Raw genomic sequence first — 22260 nt, forward strand, 5'->3', positions numbered from 1 at the left:
TTGTGAGGTGCATGTGTGAAGGCGAGTTCCTGAAAATATGTGCTGACATGATCCAGAGTGCATGTGTGAAAAGAGCTTAAGTTAGACTCACTGATTGAATGGAGAACAGTTCAGTGAAGTTGGGTTGAGAGTCTCCCAGGAAGGAGCTGTTTCCATAGGCGTGATGGGGGAAGCTCTCCGTCCCCTCGCCTCCTTTCGGACTGGACAGTAGTATCCCAATCTGGGACGTCCGGACATGATACGGGAAGTTCTTATTGGCTGCTGAAGGTCGTGTGATAATCTAAGGGATAAAATAATAAATATATGATGTGATATTATAAACAGTCTACAGAGAGGGTAACATACAAAGTTCAGGTAAGAAATAGGTATTACAATGCATGCAGTGAGCAGGAACATGAAAGGACATTTGTGGGAACAGTGAATCCATCCATTAGTGAAGAACAACGTGCCAAGAAGGTGAGGAGGAGGTAGATAATGATGTGTGGGGGAGACAATCAGCATGAGGCAGTTATGACTCAAGGATAGTGAATAATGTATGACTGACAATGGCAATAATGACTCTTGAATAATGTGAACTATGTACAAGTGCAAGGGGCTGCAAGAGCTTAAGTGTGCTTGTGTGTGTTTTGTGTGTGTTTCGTGTGGTACGAACGAGGAAGACGATGTGAGCGTAGAGGTGAATGCCGAGCTGAATGCCGTTGACAATCTTCTCGCGGGCCCAGCGAGGAATCCCAAAGTTGGCGATCAGAGCCATCACAGGCACTGCGAAAAACCTGAGGAAGACAAGTGAGTCGATTTAGGATAACGACGTGGAAAAACCACATTAAAAGAAAAAAAGATGAGAAAAGAGTTTGAGGGTGAGAGGCGGAGAGAGTTTGAAAAAGATGTAAAGCACAGAGGGAGATAAAGTTGGGAGGAGAGGAGAGGAGAGGAGAGGCGTAGATAATGAGGCGGGAGATAGTGGCAGCAATGAGAGAGAAATACAGAGATAATATTAGTCTTTGTAATCTACTCTTCATTTCAAGCTCTTGCTATTATACTGAGTGAGTGAAGGGCAGAGGAGCCGAGCTGCATATGTAGACGAGTTTTTCTCAGGGTAAATGAAAAGCACTACTTCTCAGTGCAGAGCTTTTAACTGTCTGGCACGTAGATTTAAACAGCATACATTATTCTAATAGGAGAGACCTCATCAGCTGAGGAAAAATTGATATTTTGTCTTGAGCGCTGAGTTTGGGCACACACTGTTCTAAAAAGGTAGTGTGGAATAAACAACTTTTCATTCTCGCTCTGCTAAAGCATCAGCTATCTCGTGCACATTGTTTTTACAGAGCGGCATTAATTATTCAAATGGAAGAGACCTCAAACAGAAGAAAATGTGTATCTCCCTACTCCTGCAATCTCCCGCTCAGGTGCTATTATTCACACAGCAAGGGCAGAGTGAGGGAAGCTGAGCAGGTCTCACCATAGCGTGTACGTGGTGAAGAACGGGATGTAAAAGGGCTGTTTCTCAGGGTAGTGTTTCAGGGAGACCAGCACGGCGTAGCAGAACCACACGTAGGCTAACAGCTGCAGGCCCATCAGTCCGTAGCCTGCAGGGCTGTCGTACGCGTAGAGGACCTCGCCAGGGTCAAAGAACTGGCACAGAAACATCAGAATCTGAATCAGCGTTTATAGCAAAGTAGGTTTACACACAGAGGGATAGTTCAAGGTGATTTTAGTGTGCAGGACAGTAAACATAGAAATGGAATAAAACAGCAGTAGGCTACTCCTACTGTCCAAACACTAAAATAATAAATCATATAAATATAAAATATGTTAAATTGTATCTATTTGGAGAAAAAATAGAGCTGAACATTTTGTACAGGAATGTGCAGGGCATTGCAAAGTGAGGGGAAATATATGCAATAAACAGAGAAAATAATCCAGATAATGTGCATTAATGTAATACATGTAATCAGATGTGAAGGCTTAATGTGATGATTAACAATAAATGTAGCAAAACATTACATTTATACATTATAAAACACACCAGCTCAACTTTTACACAAAGTAGACAAAGGACTTCATGACACATTGTAATCTGTGTTCTAATTAATAAGATGGATGACTCGAGGTTAAGCTGATGCACCAGATGACCGAGCCAAAGCTCTGTGTGAGTCTTTGACATTGACACTCCTCCACATCTAGGTCGTTGAAATGTGTGTGTGCAAGTTTCTGGGTAAATGTGTGTGGAGCTTTTCTTACGTCTGCGGACTCTAGATTGCATTTCACAGTCCAGTGAATGGATAGCGATGACCATACAGGGTTACCCTTGCTACATAATGCATAGGTCTGGCAGCTTGCTGTGGAGGAGCTTCTTGGGATCCAACCAGAGCCTGTTAGATTTCCCAACTGCAGGCCATGTGCCAGAAACACACCTTAAGTCTTCATTTCAGTTCTGATTGTAACCTAGTTTGGCGTATTTTTAGCTGAGGCTCCACTGAGTTTGGCTATTTAATAGCAGGGAGCATGTAAGAGGGCAGACGGTGGATAAATCACACTGCTTCACATCCACCACATATTGCAGTGAGAGGGAGCTATAGGCTCCAGTTTAAATTTAGCCCGGATCCTTTCACTGCACTATTCCCACTGGATCATTGCCAGGCTGTATTCAAAGACTGTAAAGTACAATCAGGCAGAGGCCTGTGCACTATGCAGAAATGTATGTAACTATAACACTCCTGAGTGTGTTATTAATTCATAAGCTCTACATAGAGACACAGTATAATGAGAGAGGAGGTCTCACAGTTAATCTCCATATCCCAGGAAATCTCAAGGAAACAGTCATTGATCTATTATTGAGTAGAGATTTCATTGAGCTTATCTCAGGTACAGTAGTAAGTACCTCTGGACTTGTGCTTGAAGTTGAAAGTTGCCTGTTTGGATCCATAATTTGTAACTCATTTCATATTTCTTCCCCCTTAACAATCAACTTGATGCATATTTATATTGAGCAATATATCAATGTAATGAGTGAGTTGACAGGAAAAGCCATTACAGCCTACGTTGATGTGTGGGCCTCATACTTCCATGAATCTTTATGAGATTATTAAAAAAGCCAAAGAGAGAAATAACAGCACTGCAGGACAAATCTCGTACACAGTTATCCCTGTGTAACGCAAACGCTGCTTTTCAGTCACATCTGAAAGAGGACGAACTTTGAACTTTATTTTACAAGCCAGGTGTCTGAATTAAAATCATTAACCACCAAACCCGGGTAGACTCTAAAAGTAACTGTTGCGACTATAATATTAATAAAGTGAAAATGACTCATACAGATGGTTTTTTACTGCTGTTTATTCTGTCCCTTATTCCCACAGGAATAGAGTCTTTGTCTCTGAAGTGTCAGAAAAAAGTGAATCATTGTGTTTGTTCTGTCACACAATGACTAACATTACAGTAACATGTTATGAGAGATAGAAACAAACATATCTTCACATATGAGATACCAGAACAAGTGACGACTTGAAATGAAAAAACAATACTTTTTTCCCCTTCAACTTGGTGTGCCAAATTCTGTTCTTCCTGATTTTATTCATCATTGAAAGGATTTTTTTTAAGTTAGAAACTGACAAGAAATGCACACAAATATGTCCAATCTATCTATGTGTGGAAAATGGAGGCTAGAGTTCAGCTTTGACTGTGCTGAAATGTAAATGTTTCAATGTAACATAAATCTTTATGATAAAATGAATACAACACAGTAACAAACCCCAAGTCTTAAAAAGGAACATTTCAACAAAAATCGAGTCATATCCAAAGTTGTTACCCCAGTATTGTTTACAGTGAATTGTTGTTAATAGTGTGTGTGTGTGTGTGTGTGTGTGTGTGTGTGTGTATGTGAAGTGCTGTACCTCTGCCTCGTAGATGAACAGGATAACGTAGGTGATTGTGTAGACCGTCATGTAGATGCTCAACTTAACCGACCCGCTGTGACTGATCCTCGCCCTGACACACAACGACACACAAACAAACACACACACACACATATTAGTAGACTCAGAGGTCAGACAGGAAACAAATCCACACACAAAACTACGAAAAGATCATGCATGGTTCTTTACACACAAGGCAAAGACAGCTTCATCTAAAAGCAGATATTCACAGCACAAAGGACTGCTGAGATTGCTAAATATAAAATGGAAACAGGCTTGTGGACACGGCTGGCTTTGAAAAGACTGCCCGCACTCACAAACAGAAATTAAGGCTTCTTCATTTGCACAGTGGCAGTCAACGAATGGAAGAAATTCTGCGTTAAGCTTTCATCAAAACACAAGCTTTATCTGACTGATTCAACTTCAAACATCAGAGGAAAAATATCAAAGTCAGTGTCAGTTAGTTATCTCCAAACTGTCAACTTATCATTTACCGCAGATAAACAGTAATTTATTTTAGCTTGATGGAGATGCAGTTTTATGTTTATTCACTGGGGTTTAAAGAGGGTTTAATAAGTGAGTGTGAGCGAGAGAGAGATCTTCTGAAGCCAGAGGAGGATGTAATCCTACAGTCAAAAAAGCCAGCTTAAATCTTGCACGCTCAGTTTTGACTACAGGAGTTCAGCCTGGAAAAAAAATCTGCAGAGATTTCAATTGTGCCGGAAGCAGGACAAATCATCAAACTACCAGCGCTGGCTTAGATGATGACTCACCGCTAATCAAAACTGAAAAACCTGTGAGCAGCCATTTATTTAAGCTGTTCAGGTTTGAGAAGCATGAATGTGCCGGCTTCTCACATAAAACTGACTTAGAAATGTTCTTTTGGGGGAAGCTTGGCAGAAATTAAACAGAATTTCATGAACTTCTGGCTTGTTGTATAACTGGATTTTTTATTGTTAACTGGACAACTGGAAAGACAGCTGACAGACGGGAAAGGAGGGGGTTTGTCCAATCAGGTGTGCCAATGTTCCAGCCAAGGACAGAATCTGTGATTCATCTATTGTGAAATGAAGGCTATCCCACGCAAATGTCCAGAAAGCCTCGCCAAAAAAGTAACAAGGGAACCAAAACATTGTCAGCTGGCTTTGCAGGGAAAATGTTTATTTTCAGCTGGAACAAAAGCAGAAAAAAAAACGGCATCCATCTATCTGATTCTCACAACATATAAGGGCTTCATCCAAACTGTCACAGCCAGTGCACACTAACTGACTTTCTGACTGACACCTAACATTGTCATGCCATGAGATAATGTGTTATGACTGTGACAGCTCAGCCTAACAGCGAGAGACAGTGGCAGCATAAACACACCCGTACAAAGTGACAATCATAGACAGAGACACACAAGAAATACATCTAAACAACACACACACGTAGGCTGCAGAAAAAGTGTTAATCCCCCACCTGGTGACAGTGAAACCTTTGCCCAACAATATGAGCATGAGGAGGAACACCAAGAAACTGACGGAGAACAGTAATTTCCCTGGAGAGAGAAAGTGAGAGAGAGGAGACAGAGGGGGTAATTAGGTTGTGGTTTCCGAATCTGTTATATCAGAGGGGAGAGATAAAACCAGGTCACCACACACATATGTCGTCCACACTCACACACTCACACAATCATGCATGATCCTTCCTATGCCAGTCAAACTAGCCATTGCACTGCCAGTCCTGCAAACACATCCATCATCTCCCACTTATTCATTCTGCTCGGTCAGAGAGTGAGTCTCTCGCGCAGAGACAGCGTCAGTCAGTCTGTACGTCAAGTCAGTCCTTCAGGCAGTCAGCCGGTGTTTCAGTCATTCAGGGCAGATGCAGGAAAATAACTCACCCAGTATTTTCAGGCTGCCGTTTCCCACTCCGTCTCTTGCATACAGGCCCCAGTAGACACAATGGAACAACAGGCTGAACACTGCCAAGTGAAAAAGATGCAGGGAGGAGGACATTTGGATCAGAAGAGAAGAGAAGAGAAGAGAAGAGAAGAGAAGAGAAGAGAAGAGAAGAGAAGAGAAGAGAGAGTTGGTAGATCATGTCAGAGGAAATTGGTAAAGAATAAATGTAAAACAGAAGCGACAGGGAGATGATAATGAAGAGAGTGAGCAGAAAGTAGAAAAGAAGTGAGACAGAAAAGAAGAGGAATTGATGAAAGGAGCAGAAGGCGTGAGAGAAGTGGGAAGTGGGAGGAGAGGGTGAAAGAGAATTTTAGGGATGGCAGGAGAATTGAGAAGGGATTTGGAGAGGGGACAAGCAAGCGAGAAGAAAGCAAGATGGGGGGGGACAGGAGCAGAAGAGAGGAGGAGGGATGTTCGTCAGTATCAGCATGCTCCATTGAACACTGAAGCACAGCACTGCTGTTTGCTATAGTTCCCATTCAGAGGCTAATAAGGATGATAATATCTTGCCTATTGAAGCTGGGATTAAGGTATGAGATGACGCCGTGCCAGAGAATCATCTGGAGTGTGTGTGTGTCTGTTTGTGTGTGAAAGTGTGTGTTGTGGAAGACATCTCACCCTCCACACCTGCCGCAGTCATAAACATTTTGTAGGTTGTGTGAAGAAGCTGTCTTCCCTTCAGATTGTCTGCAGAGAGAAAAAAAAAGGAATGAGATAGAGGTGATCGAGGTGCGCTTGTGTGTGGTGTGTGCGTCGGCATAGTGATAAAAGGATGGAGATATGCTAACAGATGGTGAAGGAGAGTGAGAGAGGTACAGAGAGAGAGAGAGACAGAGAGGAGATAACGAAATAACAAGAAGGGGCCGAATAAATGGGGGATGAGACCATTAGTATGCATCTATCTTGTGTTTTCCGGCACTAGATGAGGTATTATACATCGTCTCTGCTCGCTCCAGCCTTGATCTGGGCGGAAATATTTTTAATGTGTATTTAAGCAGGCAATTTTACTACCAAACACCCCTACAAACAGGGGAGGCTCAGGGGAAAATTTACGGTGGGAGGACGGGCCATAAACACACACTCACAGCTGCCCTGTGTAACTACCGGCTTGGCTGCTGAATCCTCCTGTGATTTCCTCAAAGATGCTTAAATGATGGCTGTCTCAAGAACATTTGTCCCATGAATAAAAATCCTGTCATCCCCTCCTGGCTTGAATGTTTAGTCACTTTTTTTTAAAAACATTTTTGTCTGTCTTTCATTATCTGCAAACTCCTTCGACATTGCAAAAAATGTTTTCATTTAGGTAGAAGTAATGAAAAAGTCCCTTTAGGCCTTTTCCCCCCTGTATTTGCACAACACTATGCATTTGTTTTTATGTCTTTTGTTAGATTTGAACTTGTGCAAACAACTTAAGTCAAAATTATTAAAGCTGAAGCCTTCATGTCAGTGTATATCCCCAGGAAGCTGACAGAAGAAAAATACACATTCAAAGAAACTGCAGTTAATTCAAAGGCTTCACCAAATCTGCATAAAATCACAATAAGACTCCAGCAGAGTCTAAATATGTATTTGCTCCTCATTATGAAGTCTTATTCCTCTGCAGTACGTCGAGCAAAGCGATGAATAAACTCTCCATAACCCCCTGTGTTCAAAGTAATGAAAGGAATTCCACTTGCAACTTATATACTTACTTAAAAAATAATAATGACACCACAGGAGTTCATTTGAGGATTTTTAAGAGCAATTTTACTCCAATTTTGGAGTTCATTTTCCAGATTACTTTCCATTTAGAGTAAAACTAGTTTTGTCATAAACTTATTTCTCTCTTCATACCGGTAGTTTGTTTGAGATTTCCACCTTCACTTCAAAAAATACCCCCAAAGGCGTTTCATTACTGCTAGTCAAAACACAATAAATACAACAGAATATAAAAAGTGTCCTTGTTACCCTGATGAATCTAATTTTCTATGTAGAAAATGGTTTCAACCAAAGAAATAGTCCCTATAGTAATCATTGATGTTGTGTTCTGCTGATTATCCAGAGAAATCATTCCTGCAGAATTTTTCAAATTAAATTTTTAATGGCTTTGGACCCACACACACAACATTCCACTTCACTGTATTGGAACGCTGCAGAAATCTCAGGGACACATATTTTCAAAATGTTGAGAAATAAAATCAAAGCTATCTTTCTGGAAAAACATGACGAGGGGAGGTAGACCACATATGGACTACAGAAACATTTCAGTTATACAACATATTTTTTATGACTAATCACACTTTTTATGTTTTTAACTTTCCTATTTTTTTAATAATGATTCCCTTTGTTCTTCAAATGAAAAGATAATAGGAGACAAAACAGTTTAAATATGTATTACATCATTTGAATGAGTTCCAGAAAGATAGGGAACAACAAAGACCTGCCCTCTGAGAGTCAACCATTGAAATCATCAGTCATAGGGACCCTGTGTGCTCACGTCTCCGCCGCTGAATCGAACGCATGGAACAAAGTCAACTTCACTAATTGAGCCTCAAAATGACTCTTGTAGTCAAGGATTTTAGTCAAAGCAGAATTATCTGCAGAGCTCTCCTCCTCTCAAAAACTAACAGGTCAGGTGATAAAAATAATCAAAAACACTGAGAAAGAGTTTCACGTTAATGTCAGGGTTTGTCCAATGGTCTTCACTTGACACAGGACATCATAAGGGTGGGTGAGGTTAGCTGCGAGTTTCTTCTAAAGTGCTCACCTTGTTATTAGGTTAGGATGTTTTTTATTTTATTTTGTTCACAGGGTTTTAACCAGGAGCTAAATGCCCACAGAGGTCTCCTCCTCCCCAAAACAAACAGAGCCTTTGATTAACCCCAGTGAAAACACTGAATAAAGCAGCTTGATGTTGAAAAAAAGAAACAGTGTGTCTCTGATGCCCGTCAGTAGTGCTTTGGGAATTGTGGAAGAAAAAAACACAAATAGTCGAATCTTTGTAATGAGCAGACAAATCTGATTCAGCTGACAAAATTCTGGGTGGAGTGGAGTTAAGGTGGAAAACAGGCCTTCTCGTGAGAAATAAAAGATAAATCAAGTCTTTATGTCTGCCTTACACAAAGAAGATGAAGAAGCAGAAGAAGAAGGGGAATGACAGAGCTTTAATTTGTAGGTAACCTTTTCCTCTGAGCTATGGTTCTCTCTGGGCTTTGGGCTATTTGAGCTGTGACCTTGGTGTGACGAACCTGCTTCACTTACCTTCAGGCTAACGCTACCGTCTCCATCCAACCGTTCACCTTTACATGAAAACCCCACCCTGCACTCAGCATCCTCTATCTCCTGCTTCTGATGTTACTCATGCTCTGTTCTGACAATGTCCCAGCTCAAGAGAAAATAGGCACATGCTTTACCTTTTACTTATGAGAGGAAACATGAAGACTTACTCATCTCCTTTCAAGAAAACATGTCGTTTTTATAAAAAAAACAAAACAGGGGCACTTAATGACTGCTGCAGGCTTGGAAAGTCAGGAACATTTGGCGTTTTCGAAAGAGAAGAGGGAGAGAGAAAGACACAGAGAGTGGAAAAGACAGTACTTACATGCAAAGTAGCACGAGAGGAGGAACACCATGGAGAAGATGACCAGGAACGTGATGTCCGTCTCCAAGATACCTGTGAAAAGTGGGTGGAGGAAGAAGAGGAGTGAAGCCAAATAATTGATGAGAATGGAAGACAGAATAAAAAACAGAGGAAAGTGGAAACAGGAGAAATGAAGGTTCAAAAGAGGAGGTGGAAACCAGAAGGTAAAAAAAAGTCAATGAGGTACAGAGGATATCGAGACAGGAGGGGATGATAGAGGAAGGAAGGTAAAAAATGAAGGGATGAAAAATCCACAGAGGCAGTTACGTGATGAGGATGTAGGATTAGTTAAACAGCAAAGAGAGAGAGAGAGATACAGTAGAGAAGAGAGAGAGAAGCACATTGGGGATGTTGGAATAATTCATTTAGAAGCTACTTGGGCCCCTATTTCTTTTCATCCCTTCCTCACAGTTCATCTATCATCATTAATTCATTCAGCCGTCCCTTCATTATTGTAATTTGTTCAGTTCAGTGTGCTTTATTGGCCGTGCTAAGTGGTGTTGGCTTGTGCCATCAGCGATTCGTTCGGTAATCTCTCTCTTTCTGTCTAATCACTCTTACCGAACTCATCTGCAGAGAAATGCTGCGTCCAGAAAGACTGGCCATTGGTCAGTTTCATCTCGTACTCCAGCCGCAAGCCATCGCCCTGCCAGAAAGGGAAGAGGAGGGAGCAGAGAGGAGGGAGAAACAAAGAGAGAGAGGAGGCAGGTGAGATTAAAAGTGCATTCTCTTACATTGATCTTTACAAACATCCATTAATGCTTAAAGTTGTGCCGGACAATTTTTCAGGTTGAAGTATTTAGTGACATTTTCCTTTACATGATAGATCTGAAAATGGACACCTTTGGGACCTACCGGTAGAAGGGAAAAAAGGTATTAGCTACATTTAAAAGCAGCATTTTACTCTGTAAGATCAGAGTGATGCATCGCCAAGACTGTAGTAAAAAGAAATTAAGCAGGGAATAGAGTTAAAACCATGGATCATATCATGTTGGTACCGATAGATATTTTCAATACAATATGAGAAGGTTTTAGGGGGTTGGACTGGCACATTCATCCAATATTTGAGCATGAGAACAACATCAAGACGGAAATAAATCCAACTAAAATATTAAACTGCATGTAGTGATAAGGACTTTTCTTTTTAAAAAGTCAAGTGGTAAAAAAGGTGTGTACGTCACTTTGCTAAAAGCGAAATGATAAAACTGTGCCTGAGCCTCCGTTCAACATAACAAAACAATCCTTCTCGACTCCTGCAAAGAGATAAGACACAAGCAAAACCAAGAGAGCAGAATCGCATCAGCTTCAGAGAGGGAGAGAGAGAGAGAGAGGGGGAGAGAGAAGGTCAACTGTCCGTACATCCCTCTTGTAAATGCACCGCTTGAGGTGCCTTGGTCCTATCAAAACTGAAGCATCTCATGGCTTCATTTTAAAAATGTTTATGTACAGCTGCTTGCTGCTGATGCTGTGCTGAACTCCTATAAAAAACGGAATATTGAGTAGAACTTTTCAAAACGTGAGGCGTACTCCTGGTGTTTTTGTCTGTGCGTGGATAAAATGAGCAGATTAAAGTTTTTTGTTGCAAAAACTAAATTAATCAGTTTGGGTAGATTTGTGCGCCCCCTGTGGACGATACCTGTGGCTCTTATCTCTACCTCTTATCTCTTTGCTAATCTCGTCCTGTACATGCGGATGCAGTGTTTTTTCTACAAAGAAAAAATCTCATCCCGATGTCTTTTAACACTCATAATTATTGCTCATTGTGAATTATATTGTGGATAATGTAAACAAAGGCTGTTTATCACTTAGACACCTACCCCACTGCAGGAGTGACAGGGGTATAAAATTACTATACAGAAGTAATCCTTCTTCTTTCTGATGTCGTCATTTGCTTTTTTAGGGCACATAGAGACATAAGAATTATGGTCAGTCTGTTTCATAGCTGGATTAAAACTATACAGGAGCTTTAACATCACAATGTCATTTGATTAAAGACGCTTAATCTACCACATTCTAAAATAAAACCACTCCTTCACACTTCAACATCCAGTTATCCTCCAAACCTTCTGATACTAGAAAGAAGAAAGAATCAAAACCTCCTCCGGGAGGGACTCTCTTTCGGTTTTGCTGCTCAGTTTAATTGTTCCATATAGCCAGTCAGTCCCCAAGCTGGCCTGAAAGTGCCTCGGGATGCCCCAGGTGTGTGCAGGAAGGGAGAGGGGGAATAAAAAGGGATGTAGGCTGCTCTGCTCAATGAGAAGATGACCCAGATTAATAGAACAGAGGAAGGATGGATCACAGCAAAAGTTTTCTCTGATTTACTGCAAATTATTCCTGTTTTTCATTATTAATAGTTAGAGTGGCATGGAAATCAATTATTTCTCAGGCTCCGAATAATTATAGGTTGATCAGATGCAATTGCTCTGCACTGTTGTGAGAGGGCACAAAAGAGAATATTGAGGTAGGTAAACTTGCAGAAAAACAGAAATACAGAGGAGAAAAAGGACATACCTGTGTGTTAAACCACTGATGGGATGATGTTAATTTTTTTCACTCGCACAAATAAAAAAAGTGTCAAATTGAAAAGAATGTGGGAGGTGAGAAACAGAGCGATGGGGAGCCGAGAATTAAAAAGGAGGGGGACAGAGATGGGTTGACAATCAGAGCACAGAGAGCTCATTTCACACACGCAAGTTCAAAGCCGATGGAGTTTGAGCTTGTTGCGTTGGAGCGAGGGAAAAGGAGGAGATAGAAAAAATACTTTGATTTCATTTGGCAGCCTGAAACTCCATCTCACTCCCTCTATCAAAAAGGGCAAGAAGCGTGGAGCGTGCACTGCCACAAAATCAATACAGACACAAAGAGCAAGAGGACAGAGATAAAGAGAGTGATAGATGTAGAGAGGGGAGGAAGTTAAGAAAACAGGTAGAGAGGGAGGCAAAATGATGAAAAAGGAGTAAATGCAAAGAGGGGAAAAGAGATGGATGCAAAAGAGAAAAAAGTACTTCACACCGCAGGGATTCTCTCTCCGTGGGACCCCCCCTGTCAGTCCCACAGAGCAGCACAGTAAGATTTTTGGGGTTTCTTTTTGGTTTCAGTCTTCCACGTTTGATATACTGTACTGATTTGTCACACTCTGAAGCTGTTCTCGACCAAACACCTGTGCAGTGTGAACATCATGTGCTCCCCTGGGCTGCAGATAACTGCATGTAAAAGGATTTCTGAGAGCCTTTTGAGACTGTCCATCTTGTCTCAGGAAAGTTAAGTGATAGGCTACAGCTTACAGACCAGGCTGACCACCAGAGAGTTTCTCTGAAACATTGAGTGTGCATTGTCTGTTGTCAACACTGAAGGTCTAACATTGAATGTTGATACATAGATATATTGAGTTATATATATATATATATATATATATATATATATATATATATATATAAAGTGTGATTTTAATGATGTCACTCCATTGCTATTAGAATTATTCCAAATCTACAAATCTGGTCTAGATTCAGTACAGAACAGCCAAATTTACAAACAACAAACTCAAAACATAATTTCTTTACAGACATCACTATGGTGCTGGAGTTGTTTCATAAAACACAACAGTATTACAGCTATAGTGCCTAAACTGCAGTACCAATCATATACCAGTGCATCAATCTGATGCATTGATTTATAAAATCATTTCAGGAAAATGGTCAACAATATCAACAATAAATTGGGTGCTTAGCAAACGCTCAAATGTCCGCAATTAGTGTTTTTTCCACCAATATTATTTATAATATAAGTCATTTAATTTTCATTGTTTTTAAGACTAGGTATCCATAAAGGTATCTAGGTAAAGAAAGGTTTTGGAACATCTCTCACTGGTTCATTATCATCTTTAGACAAAAAAGGCTCTACCCCAAACAAATGAGAAGTGTAAAATATTGTTGCATGCTGTAGCAAATCAATACAACGTCAGATGATTCAAACTAAGAGGCCAAAACAATCAAATAAAACAAAAGAACAGAATAACACTGACAGCCATATGCTCAGTATGGACTGAGTATAATCTGGCAAAGCATAAAGACAAAGCAAACAATCAATCTTCTTAGAATATGACAACAGAAGTATTAACATGTCAACACATAGACAATACCTGGGCGGGCCACCCAGGTTTATTTATGGCCGCCCAAGTATATTTCCCGACTCTTTTTTGGTTTATCCATAAAATCACAGCATGAGAGCGAAAGAGAAGATCAGATCTCCTGATCTGATAACGGAATATCGAGTGAAACATGTTGAAACACAAGTAATGTAGGCTACCTGAGCATCTCAAATGTACGTACGAGGCAAGGCAGGACAAGTCGTTGTGAGTAAGAAAGGAAGGAGGATGGAGAAGGAAGAGGAGCAGGTACATGGGGTGTGTGTGTGTTTGTGTGGGTGTGTGTGTGAGCGTTTGTGGATATGACAACAGAAGGTAAAGGGAGTAAAGATAAGCAGATTAAGTTGTTTGTTCACAAACTAAAATAAGTTAGTTAATTAGCACAATAAATATAAATACAAACCTAATATTATTCTTATTCATGGATTCCATTGTGAGACACACAATCTACTTAATAACAAATCCGGTCTCTATTTCATTTAAGGGGAGCATCTATCCGAGGGGACTTGACACTGTCAAAATACCTCTGTTATTATATCTCATTAATTATTACTTTAGAGCGGTGCAGCGATTTTAAACTGGCACGCTGGGAATCTCTCTTCTATATGTGGCTGTATTCCAGAGGAGAGATATAGTTGATCACTTTTTGACTGGGACCTGAACAGAGAACAGCAGAGGTGGGTGTGTTTGTTCACTAACGATGAGTCACCTGCCAAGTTGGCAGCTAAGAAATGTTGGCCATTATTGTGGCTTGCGCCAAATTCGGAGCTTCCCCTGCTCCCTGCTGAGGCAATTTACTCATTATCAGCACTTCAGCTCTGAATAATAAAGCAGAAGTTGATAACAGCCATTCATAGATTTCCTCCTTTTTTCTAGTTTTCCATTTCAGTCTGAGAGGCTGGGAGAATAAACGCCTCATGAAAAAGGTCAATTGCAAACTATGAAGCCTCTTTATTGAGTTACTCAGTTTATCAACAATTAATGGTAATTTCTATGTATTTGTTACTAATCAAAAAAGGCAATACCTTGGGGTGCTGATGGACTAGCAGTAAGGTTGCCCCCCACGTGCGGAGGCTTTAGTCCTCCAAGCAGGTGGCCTGGGTTCAAGTCTGATCTGTGGCTCCTTTCCCGCAAGTCACTCCCCACTCTCTCTCCCTGATTTCCTGCTCTATCCTCTGTCATAGCTAAATAAAGGCGAAAAGCCCAAAGTAAATCTTTAAATAAAAAATATTTTAAGAAAAGGCCATACCAAGCGTAGGGGTCATTTCCCTTTCTCTGAAGCTGCAATCTGCTACATAGATGCTATCAGAGCTGGATCTTCTGTATTTTGTATCAATTGCTTTGAATAGGAAAAGTAAGAGACTGAGACAGATCTGGCAGAGGGACCTGGATATGGAGTTTAAATTAGGTCAGGGAAGACACTGTCCTTGATATGGGTTGGTAAGTAAGGGATAGTAAGAGTAAATATATAAAACATTTCATAGACACTATTGGACTCCAGTCAGACTTACAAGTATTGGTCTTATACAGAGTAATGAGTATGGTACATTTTTACACTTTATGTGGGATTGCCCTCTGGTTTTCTCACTTTGGACCAAAGTGGTCATGGAGTGGTTGGATCAACCTTTGCCAAGCACAGATCTTTGTCTTCTAGGAGACAGATCAATTATTTGAGATGGACTTAAAAAGGCACAATTTGGGTTAGGCTTCATAGAATTTCTTAACATGTCCAGGATTATGCTGATGAACTTGGAAAAACACAAGCACACTTCTCTATAAGAACCGGATCAAACTAATGCCTGCTACAGCCTCATACAAATCTGGTTCTGTGGGTGAGAGGCTCGGATCTGTCATGATCTGCTGCTAAGTTTGTTACAATGTTACAATTCCCTTAGCAGACGCTTTTATCCAAAGCGACATACATCAGAGAGTAAGTACAACACTAATCCATTCATACACCGCCACCGAAGCAGAGGGAGCAGTGTAGGGTTAAGTGTCTTGCCCAAGGACACATCAGACATGTTACCCAGATGGGGATCAAACCCTCGACCTTCCGGTTGAGAGGCGACGACTCTACCAACTGAGTCACAGCCGCGTTGTGTTTTTGTTTGTTTCTTTCTGTACTTTTTACCTAGGTTTGATTACCTGTTAAAAATTAACTCAAACACTAGCCATGAAGAGCAAACTGTAGAATAAAATCAACATTCAAGTTTGCTTATTTTGTGACATTTGGTTGGAATTGTTAAGATAATGATCAACCTCAAATATTACCATCTCAAGCAAGCATGCCAACATCTGGGGATTCAGAGTAGAAATCTGTTGCTCATGAGCTCATGAGCTAATATAGAGTTAGACCCACTTTAGTGAAGGTAAATGCAGAGATGGAAAGGAGAGTAAAGGAGAAATGGATAAGAGAGAAACATGGACAAAGAGAAGAAAATAAGAAGAAGCACCTAAAAGAGAATGCATGAAATGAGTGAGAGGGAACGAAAAAATGAGACCAGTGAGATGGCAAGATGGAGAGGAAAAACACAATTAGAGGCGAGCTGACAGAGAGGAGCAGGAAACAGAGAGGTAAATAGATATGAAATGGCGTGGAACACATCACAAGCTGGAGACAGGGAGCTGGAAAAGAGGTGGCCGTAGCGAAAGATTGTGAGCGACAGAGGTAGGAGAGACGGAGAGGAGTGAATGGGAGGGGAGAAACCGAGTGGTGGGAGACGTTGGGTGGAAATTGGCTGCAGGGCTTGGCGTACATATGTCCCCGGGAGTTGAAACCAGCTTTTATACTTGAGTCCAACGGCATTAGGCAGCGTGTCTATCAGCCGGCGCTGGCGTGACACTAAACCACACAGTGCAGGATACATCCCTTCTAATCAGATCCCTCTTCGCCCAGCGCTATGAACCGACTGCAAAAAAATAAAAAATAAAATAAAAAAATAAAAAAATAAATAGTGTGCTCACACACAAACAAACAGAATCATGACCATGGGCATGGCACTGTAGTAACCCAGAGTATGACTCTGATAGGCAGTCAGGCAGTGATTCAAATTCAGCAGAAATCTTACTTATTTATCCTCACCCACTCTCAAAAACATGAAAACACCGCACACATACATAAAAAACAACACACACACTTTTTCCTGCGATTCGTCCTTGACTGAAGTCCTCGGTGTAGGAGGATGTATCATCACTGAGCTGAGCTATCATTATACGAGCTTATGATTTCTTCACCCAGTGCCCGAGTCCAGACACATCAACAACACGCACAGCAGCTCTAACTTCTTCTCCTGGCACACCATTAGCACAACTCTATGTCCCCATGAAACAACAACAGGCTTCCCAAGTTCCCCTAGCTTCCTAATTAATAGGCTACATTGAAGTCCTTGTAAGCATGTTTAGCACGGTCGCAATTTAAGAGACTTTGTGCTGTTTTGTACAAAGTGCTGTTGCATTGGAGAGAGATAAAGCACTTCAAAGTGTCTGCAGGCAATTCAGGGAGATGCACAGATACGAGATCAGGTGGGGGATAGGAAGTTAGGGGTTTAGAGGTCTGCAATGTGTAACAACATTTGGTAATCCTCAGGAGAATCTGTATTTTTCTTTTACACCAGAACATATAGCAGAACTGTATGAGTAGTCATATGCAGCATCTGCCTTCACAGTCTTGTTTGTCTAGTGTATGTTGATTTGTTGGTTTATTTTTTTGTTATATGCACTATTTTTCTTAGCAGCCGGTCTATAAGAGACACCTTTATTCAACTGTATAACTTATATGTGGATAGATGACATTATTTAACTTGACTAAAACACCAGTTTTCTAAACTAAAATCTTCATATCCGTATCTTTATCTGTCCAAGTTGTTGTCTAAGTCAATCGCAGAGTTAAAGCTTCTATGCAATTTTTCATATTGACACTACTTAACTTCAAGGTTTTAAGATGTAGCAAAATGTTCAAAAACATAAACTGGGACAGAAATTAAGCTCAAATTGGGTTAGATTTTAAAAAGGGGCCAGCACAAAAAAAGATTGCCCTAAATCATCCAAGGTGCGCAGAGTATATTTCACACCTGAGCTTTCCTATTTTAGTGTGCAGTGCTGCTGCTTGCCACTGAAATCTATTTATCAAGTTTAACTTTCTGTTCTTGACTGCAAAACCTCTTTTGAAATGTTTATAATCTGTTCTTCTATCAGTTATAACCCTAACGAATACTCAGATTTTAATTTTTAATGGATCGAAGAAGAAGATGGAATGGGTGACGATGATGAAGTCTGTTTATCTGCAGCAGTAGAAAACAAAGACAGTGACTCCATGTGTTTGTGTGTGAGCCCTAAGAGTCTGTACTCTGTATCCGTCGCCATGGCAACCGCCATGCCCTTATCTGGAGAAACAGCCAGTGGGGGGTCACGGTGGCGTCAGAGGTCAATGCTTACCCCACACTTGCTGAGAGCGATGTACCACCATCTCTCCCTGACCGAGCGGAAACTACGACCGCCCACGCAGCTCAGAACCTCCTCGTTCCCGTCTCCCTCCACCTGAGAGAAGGAGAGATATGGAGAGAAAGATAAGAACATGCATGAGAAAGGGAGGTGGGTGTTGTTATCCAAAAAGGCATTGCATTTTACCTCCGAGACACTCTGAATTATCACAGTAGAGTGGGAGACTGAAATATCGAGACACAAACATATTTCACACCCCGATATAGCCTGAAACGTGTCAACAAAATGCACTAACAGCCACAACAACAGAGTCACTCTGGCAATTACACTTCCTAATGTGATAAACAAACACATTGTGTAGCTTATTGAAAAAGCAACAAGGGGATTTTTTCCTTTTAAAAAAAAAGTATTACAGGAGAAAAAGGTATTTTTGGCCTTTCCTGTTTGCCTGGGATGCATCATCAAGAGTGCAAATGTGTGAATCAGAAAATGTTACAAAAACACAACAGAGGCCATTAGCTTCCTCCATCTCTCCTTTTCTCTCTTCATTTTTTGTTTACCTCTTTTCTACATATTTCTGTTTTCTTTGCACCAAAAAGAAGTATGCAAAAGAAAAGATGACAATAAGTTTAACTGTGTGGTTATAAAATGGTATACTGTGTTTCTCTGTAACACATGTACACTGAACATCACAACACAAAGAGATACAAGGTTAACTTAAGTTACAAAACAGCATCCCTGCATTAGATCCAGTCAGGTTCTCAAGGACAGGATGTGTTTGTGCATATTCTTACCACACAGCCTGACCAGGTGTAGCGTGTTGTGAGGTTGATGACCTGGTTGTTCTCTGGCCTCAGTACTGCTTCCTTCTGGTAGCAGTTCTGACAGAAAAAAAACACAACAAGATAAACAAAGTTAGATGAATTTGAAATCCTGATGTAACATTTTGTCTTTTTTTTTTTTGCACACATAAATAATGAAATATGTTTTAATTAAGCTTAGATACAGGGCCCACGCTTGCTGCATGCCGCTCCAATTTACACCCACATTTAGATGTATGCATATTAATAAAAAAAGCAGCAATGAGGCATAAGAGAGTTTCTGGTCAAGAAACTGATATGTGTGTTTAATCAAACTGTAATCGTAACCTATTGAATCTGCTGAGGGGAACTGAAATTGATATTCTTTGTCTCCCCTGTGATGGATTTCTTGCAGTGTGACTGCTCAATGCATCTTATTGCGAAATGAAGAATTAAGGCCACAGTATTTGATTTTGGGAGACTGACATAAAAAAATCGGTCGGGAAGCTGACAAATGGCGTACTATTTTTGGCTGTGCTGGAAATATACATAAATAATGTCACATCTATCTGTCCAAAGATGTCAGCAGGAAGAATACACAACCAAATGATGACATGGGCCAAAAAATGTATGCTTGTTCTACTTTCTGACAGTGTCGAACTATTCAAATCGGAATTTTTTATGTATGGTCCACATATCACAAAATAATATCTAAACCAAACAGTTCTTATTGAGAAACTCGGTCTAATTTAAATAACACAACCATAAAACAAATCCATAAAATGCTGTATGTGGATAAAAAAAACACTTGGCTGGTTAAGTGCGGCTTTAAACTGGGCGAGTGGAGAGTACAAATGTCTGCCTACAGAAAAACATTCACATTATATATTATTTATTGGATGTGAAAGCAATTTAATGTTGATTTTATAGACTGTATCGTGCTGTATCTCACTGCATCAGCTGACTGGAGCATACAGCAGAATGCAACAGGGATTAAGGATTCATGCATGCTGCTCCTATAGCTGATGTGAATATTAAATGAGTCTGCTCTCTCTACTTTAAAAGCTGAAGATCTCAGAACAAAAACTGAAAATTAAGGGATCAAGCACTGAATGTAGACCGGATGGGAATGTGCATTTGAGAACCCACCAAATGCAGAATAGATTGCACTCTGTTTATTACAGTTTGTGGGAGCAGGTGCATTTTCTATAGTTTTGTCTTGATCTGTTCTCAAGCACATTGGATTGGTACTAAAACGATAGATATGAGGCTGAAGCGCTGACTACTAGCCTTCAAGGTTATAAAGTTTTATTGAGCCAGTGATATATCTTGGTGGACAATATCAATAGCAATCATAGCTTTATTGTATACCCTGTAGTATAAGGACCATATAAGAGGGAAAAAAGAAAATATGTAAGTTGAATATTAAATAATAAAACTGTAATTTTAGGTTATGGTTGGACTATATGGACTATGTTATGAATATGAGAAGAGCAGCCAGCTACCTGGGCTAAAATGGAGAAAGTGGAGTTTTTGTGAATTTGAATGGAGGTTTCACAAACAACAGCATACTCAAACTTTTTCTATGTAAGGCCCTCTTTAGCAGAGTTAATCAGGACTCAAAGGATTGTGCAAGACAATGAAGCTGTTCCGAAAAATGGTCTAATGGCAGTCTGAACGTTCTCGTATTAAAACGACTTCATTCTCTTTTTATCACAACCTTATCCACATAATAGTACGACTTTATACTCTCATTCTTGAAATTTATATTTCTTTAGTAACACTTTAAACACAGACACCACACATTTCTTTTTGAAGTTCATTTTTATAAACGCAGGCTTATCATTCCTTTAGTATTCATCCAATATGGATGTAAAAGTCCTTGAAATTGGCTGATAGTAACCCTTTAACTTTGAATTCCTGTTTTAACTTAAATCTTGTGTTTTCAAGTACTTGTCCATAGACACAGAACTACATATTATAGTATTACCAGTTTCTGAACAAAATATTGACATTGCTCCGTAGAAAGTGTTCTTGCCGTCACTTCTTGTGGAGAAGCTTCACTTAAAGGCAGAGCTCTCTGTTCACAAATATGGATTGCACCATCCTTGATCACTGCGTGTACCATCAATAATAAATCACTGCCTGCGAGAGAAAGGCCTTTCAGGAACTGAGAAAGACAGCTTTGTTTTATTCTGAGCAGCGTCTGATCCTTTAGTTCAACTTAAATACAAAAATTATCTAAATTGGAGTCACGGGGCTTTTTCATTAAAGCACTGACATGAGATAAGTAAAAAGAGCCGAGGCTCTCTGTAATAATGGCCTGTCGAAAGAGATGATGCAGAGGGTGTCAGTATCTCACCTTTTCAGGCCTCTTGTACACAGCTGGCCACTGAGAGCTGTCATCAAAGTAGAGCAATATGTTCTGACAGCAGCGAGACTGCACAGAGGAGAGGCAGAGACAGAGAGAGAAAGCAGAGCGAGTACATAGATCAGAGGAGGCAGTGAGACGTTTTGAGATTTATACGACCAAAACTGTTTCCAAAGTCTGCAGGCTATGACAGTAAGGCAAGGCATGGGAAAAACAAGACAGTGTGGAAGAACAAAACAGACGTGTAGAAATATAGAGCAGGCAAGGGTGCAAAAGCAGAAGGAAGGGATAGAAAAAAGGGAGAGGCAGATACAGCAGGAAAAGCCAGAGGAAAGAGAGAGGAGAAGTAACGATAAGGATCAGGATAGGTGAGAGAGGGAGGAAAGAGAGAAAACTACTGGAGAGAAAGATCTAAAGTAGAGAAAGAAAGTATGGAGAAAAAAAACAAAAAACAATATACTGCCAGAGAAACAAAGTGTGGGCAGGTTGAAGCAATGAGGAAAGTTTATTTAAAATAAAAAGATGGAAAACAAATGCATGAAGTCAACAAACACACATGTTAAGTCATTAAGTCGTCCTACCTTTGGGTAGCGGAACCGGAAGTCCAAACGACCAAAGTCGGTGAGAAAGCAGAATCGAGTGAGGAAAACCCAGTCCTGCAGAAAAGACAAGGGGAAAAAAATAACAAGGTTAAAGAAAAGGAAGAAAAAAGATCTAAACTCTTTACACCGTTGAGCTAATTGATAACATCAGCAAAAAATGACTAAACACTGATAATAAAACTGAATCCACATTTCATATTTCTAAAGCCAGGTTACAAAGGGCTTTACAGCAACAGGTTAGAGATAGAGTAGCGGGATCAAATATGTAATAAAACAAAACACATGTTTCAGAAATTAAAAAGAAAACACAAAAATCAAACAGGGAGATTAACTCCAAACTGTGTTCTAATAAAAACAGCACTAATACACCCAGTAAAACATATAGAGATCAAAGGTATACGAGTATCTAAAGGCTGATTTAACA

At 40.3% G+C, this 22260-nt stretch overlaps 1 protein-coding gene across 1 annotated transcript in view; it reads right to left on the reverse strand.

The window, feature by feature from the left end:
- The window catches only part of tmem145 (transmembrane protein 145), a 41677-nt gene that overhangs the window by 4420 nt on the left and 14997 nt on the right, over nt 1–22260 (reverse strand). Inside the window, exons 2-14 of the mRNA XM_061050238.1 lie at nt 21816–21890; nt 21226–21303; nt 18858–18944; nt 18058–18159; nt 10041–10125; nt 9441–9512; nt 6479–6547; nt 5800–5880; nt 5376–5454; nt 3894–3987; nt 1463–1635; nt 653–773; nt 92–280 (exon numbers count right to left, since the gene is read on the reverse strand). Coding sequence (XP_060906221.1) covers nt 92–280; nt 653–773; nt 1463–1635; nt 3894–3987; nt 5376–5454; nt 5800–5880; nt 6479–6547; nt 9441–9512; nt 10041–10125; nt 18058–18159; nt 18858–18944; nt 21226–21303; nt 21816–21890 — 1305 coding nt within the window. The remainder of the gene's footprint in view (nt 1–91; nt 281–652; nt 774–1462; nt 1636–3893; nt 3988–5375; nt 5455–5799; nt 5881–6478; nt 6548–9440; nt 9513–10040; nt 10126–18057; nt 18160–18857; nt 18945–21225; nt 21304–21815; nt 21891–22260) is intronic.

Source organism: Labrus mixtus, chromosome 11 (genome assembly GCF_963584025.1).
Source record: "Labrus mixtus chromosome 11, fLabMix1.1, whole genome shotgun sequence".
NCBI lineage: Eukaryota > Metazoa > Chordata > Actinopteri > Labriformes > Labridae > Labrus > Labrus mixtus.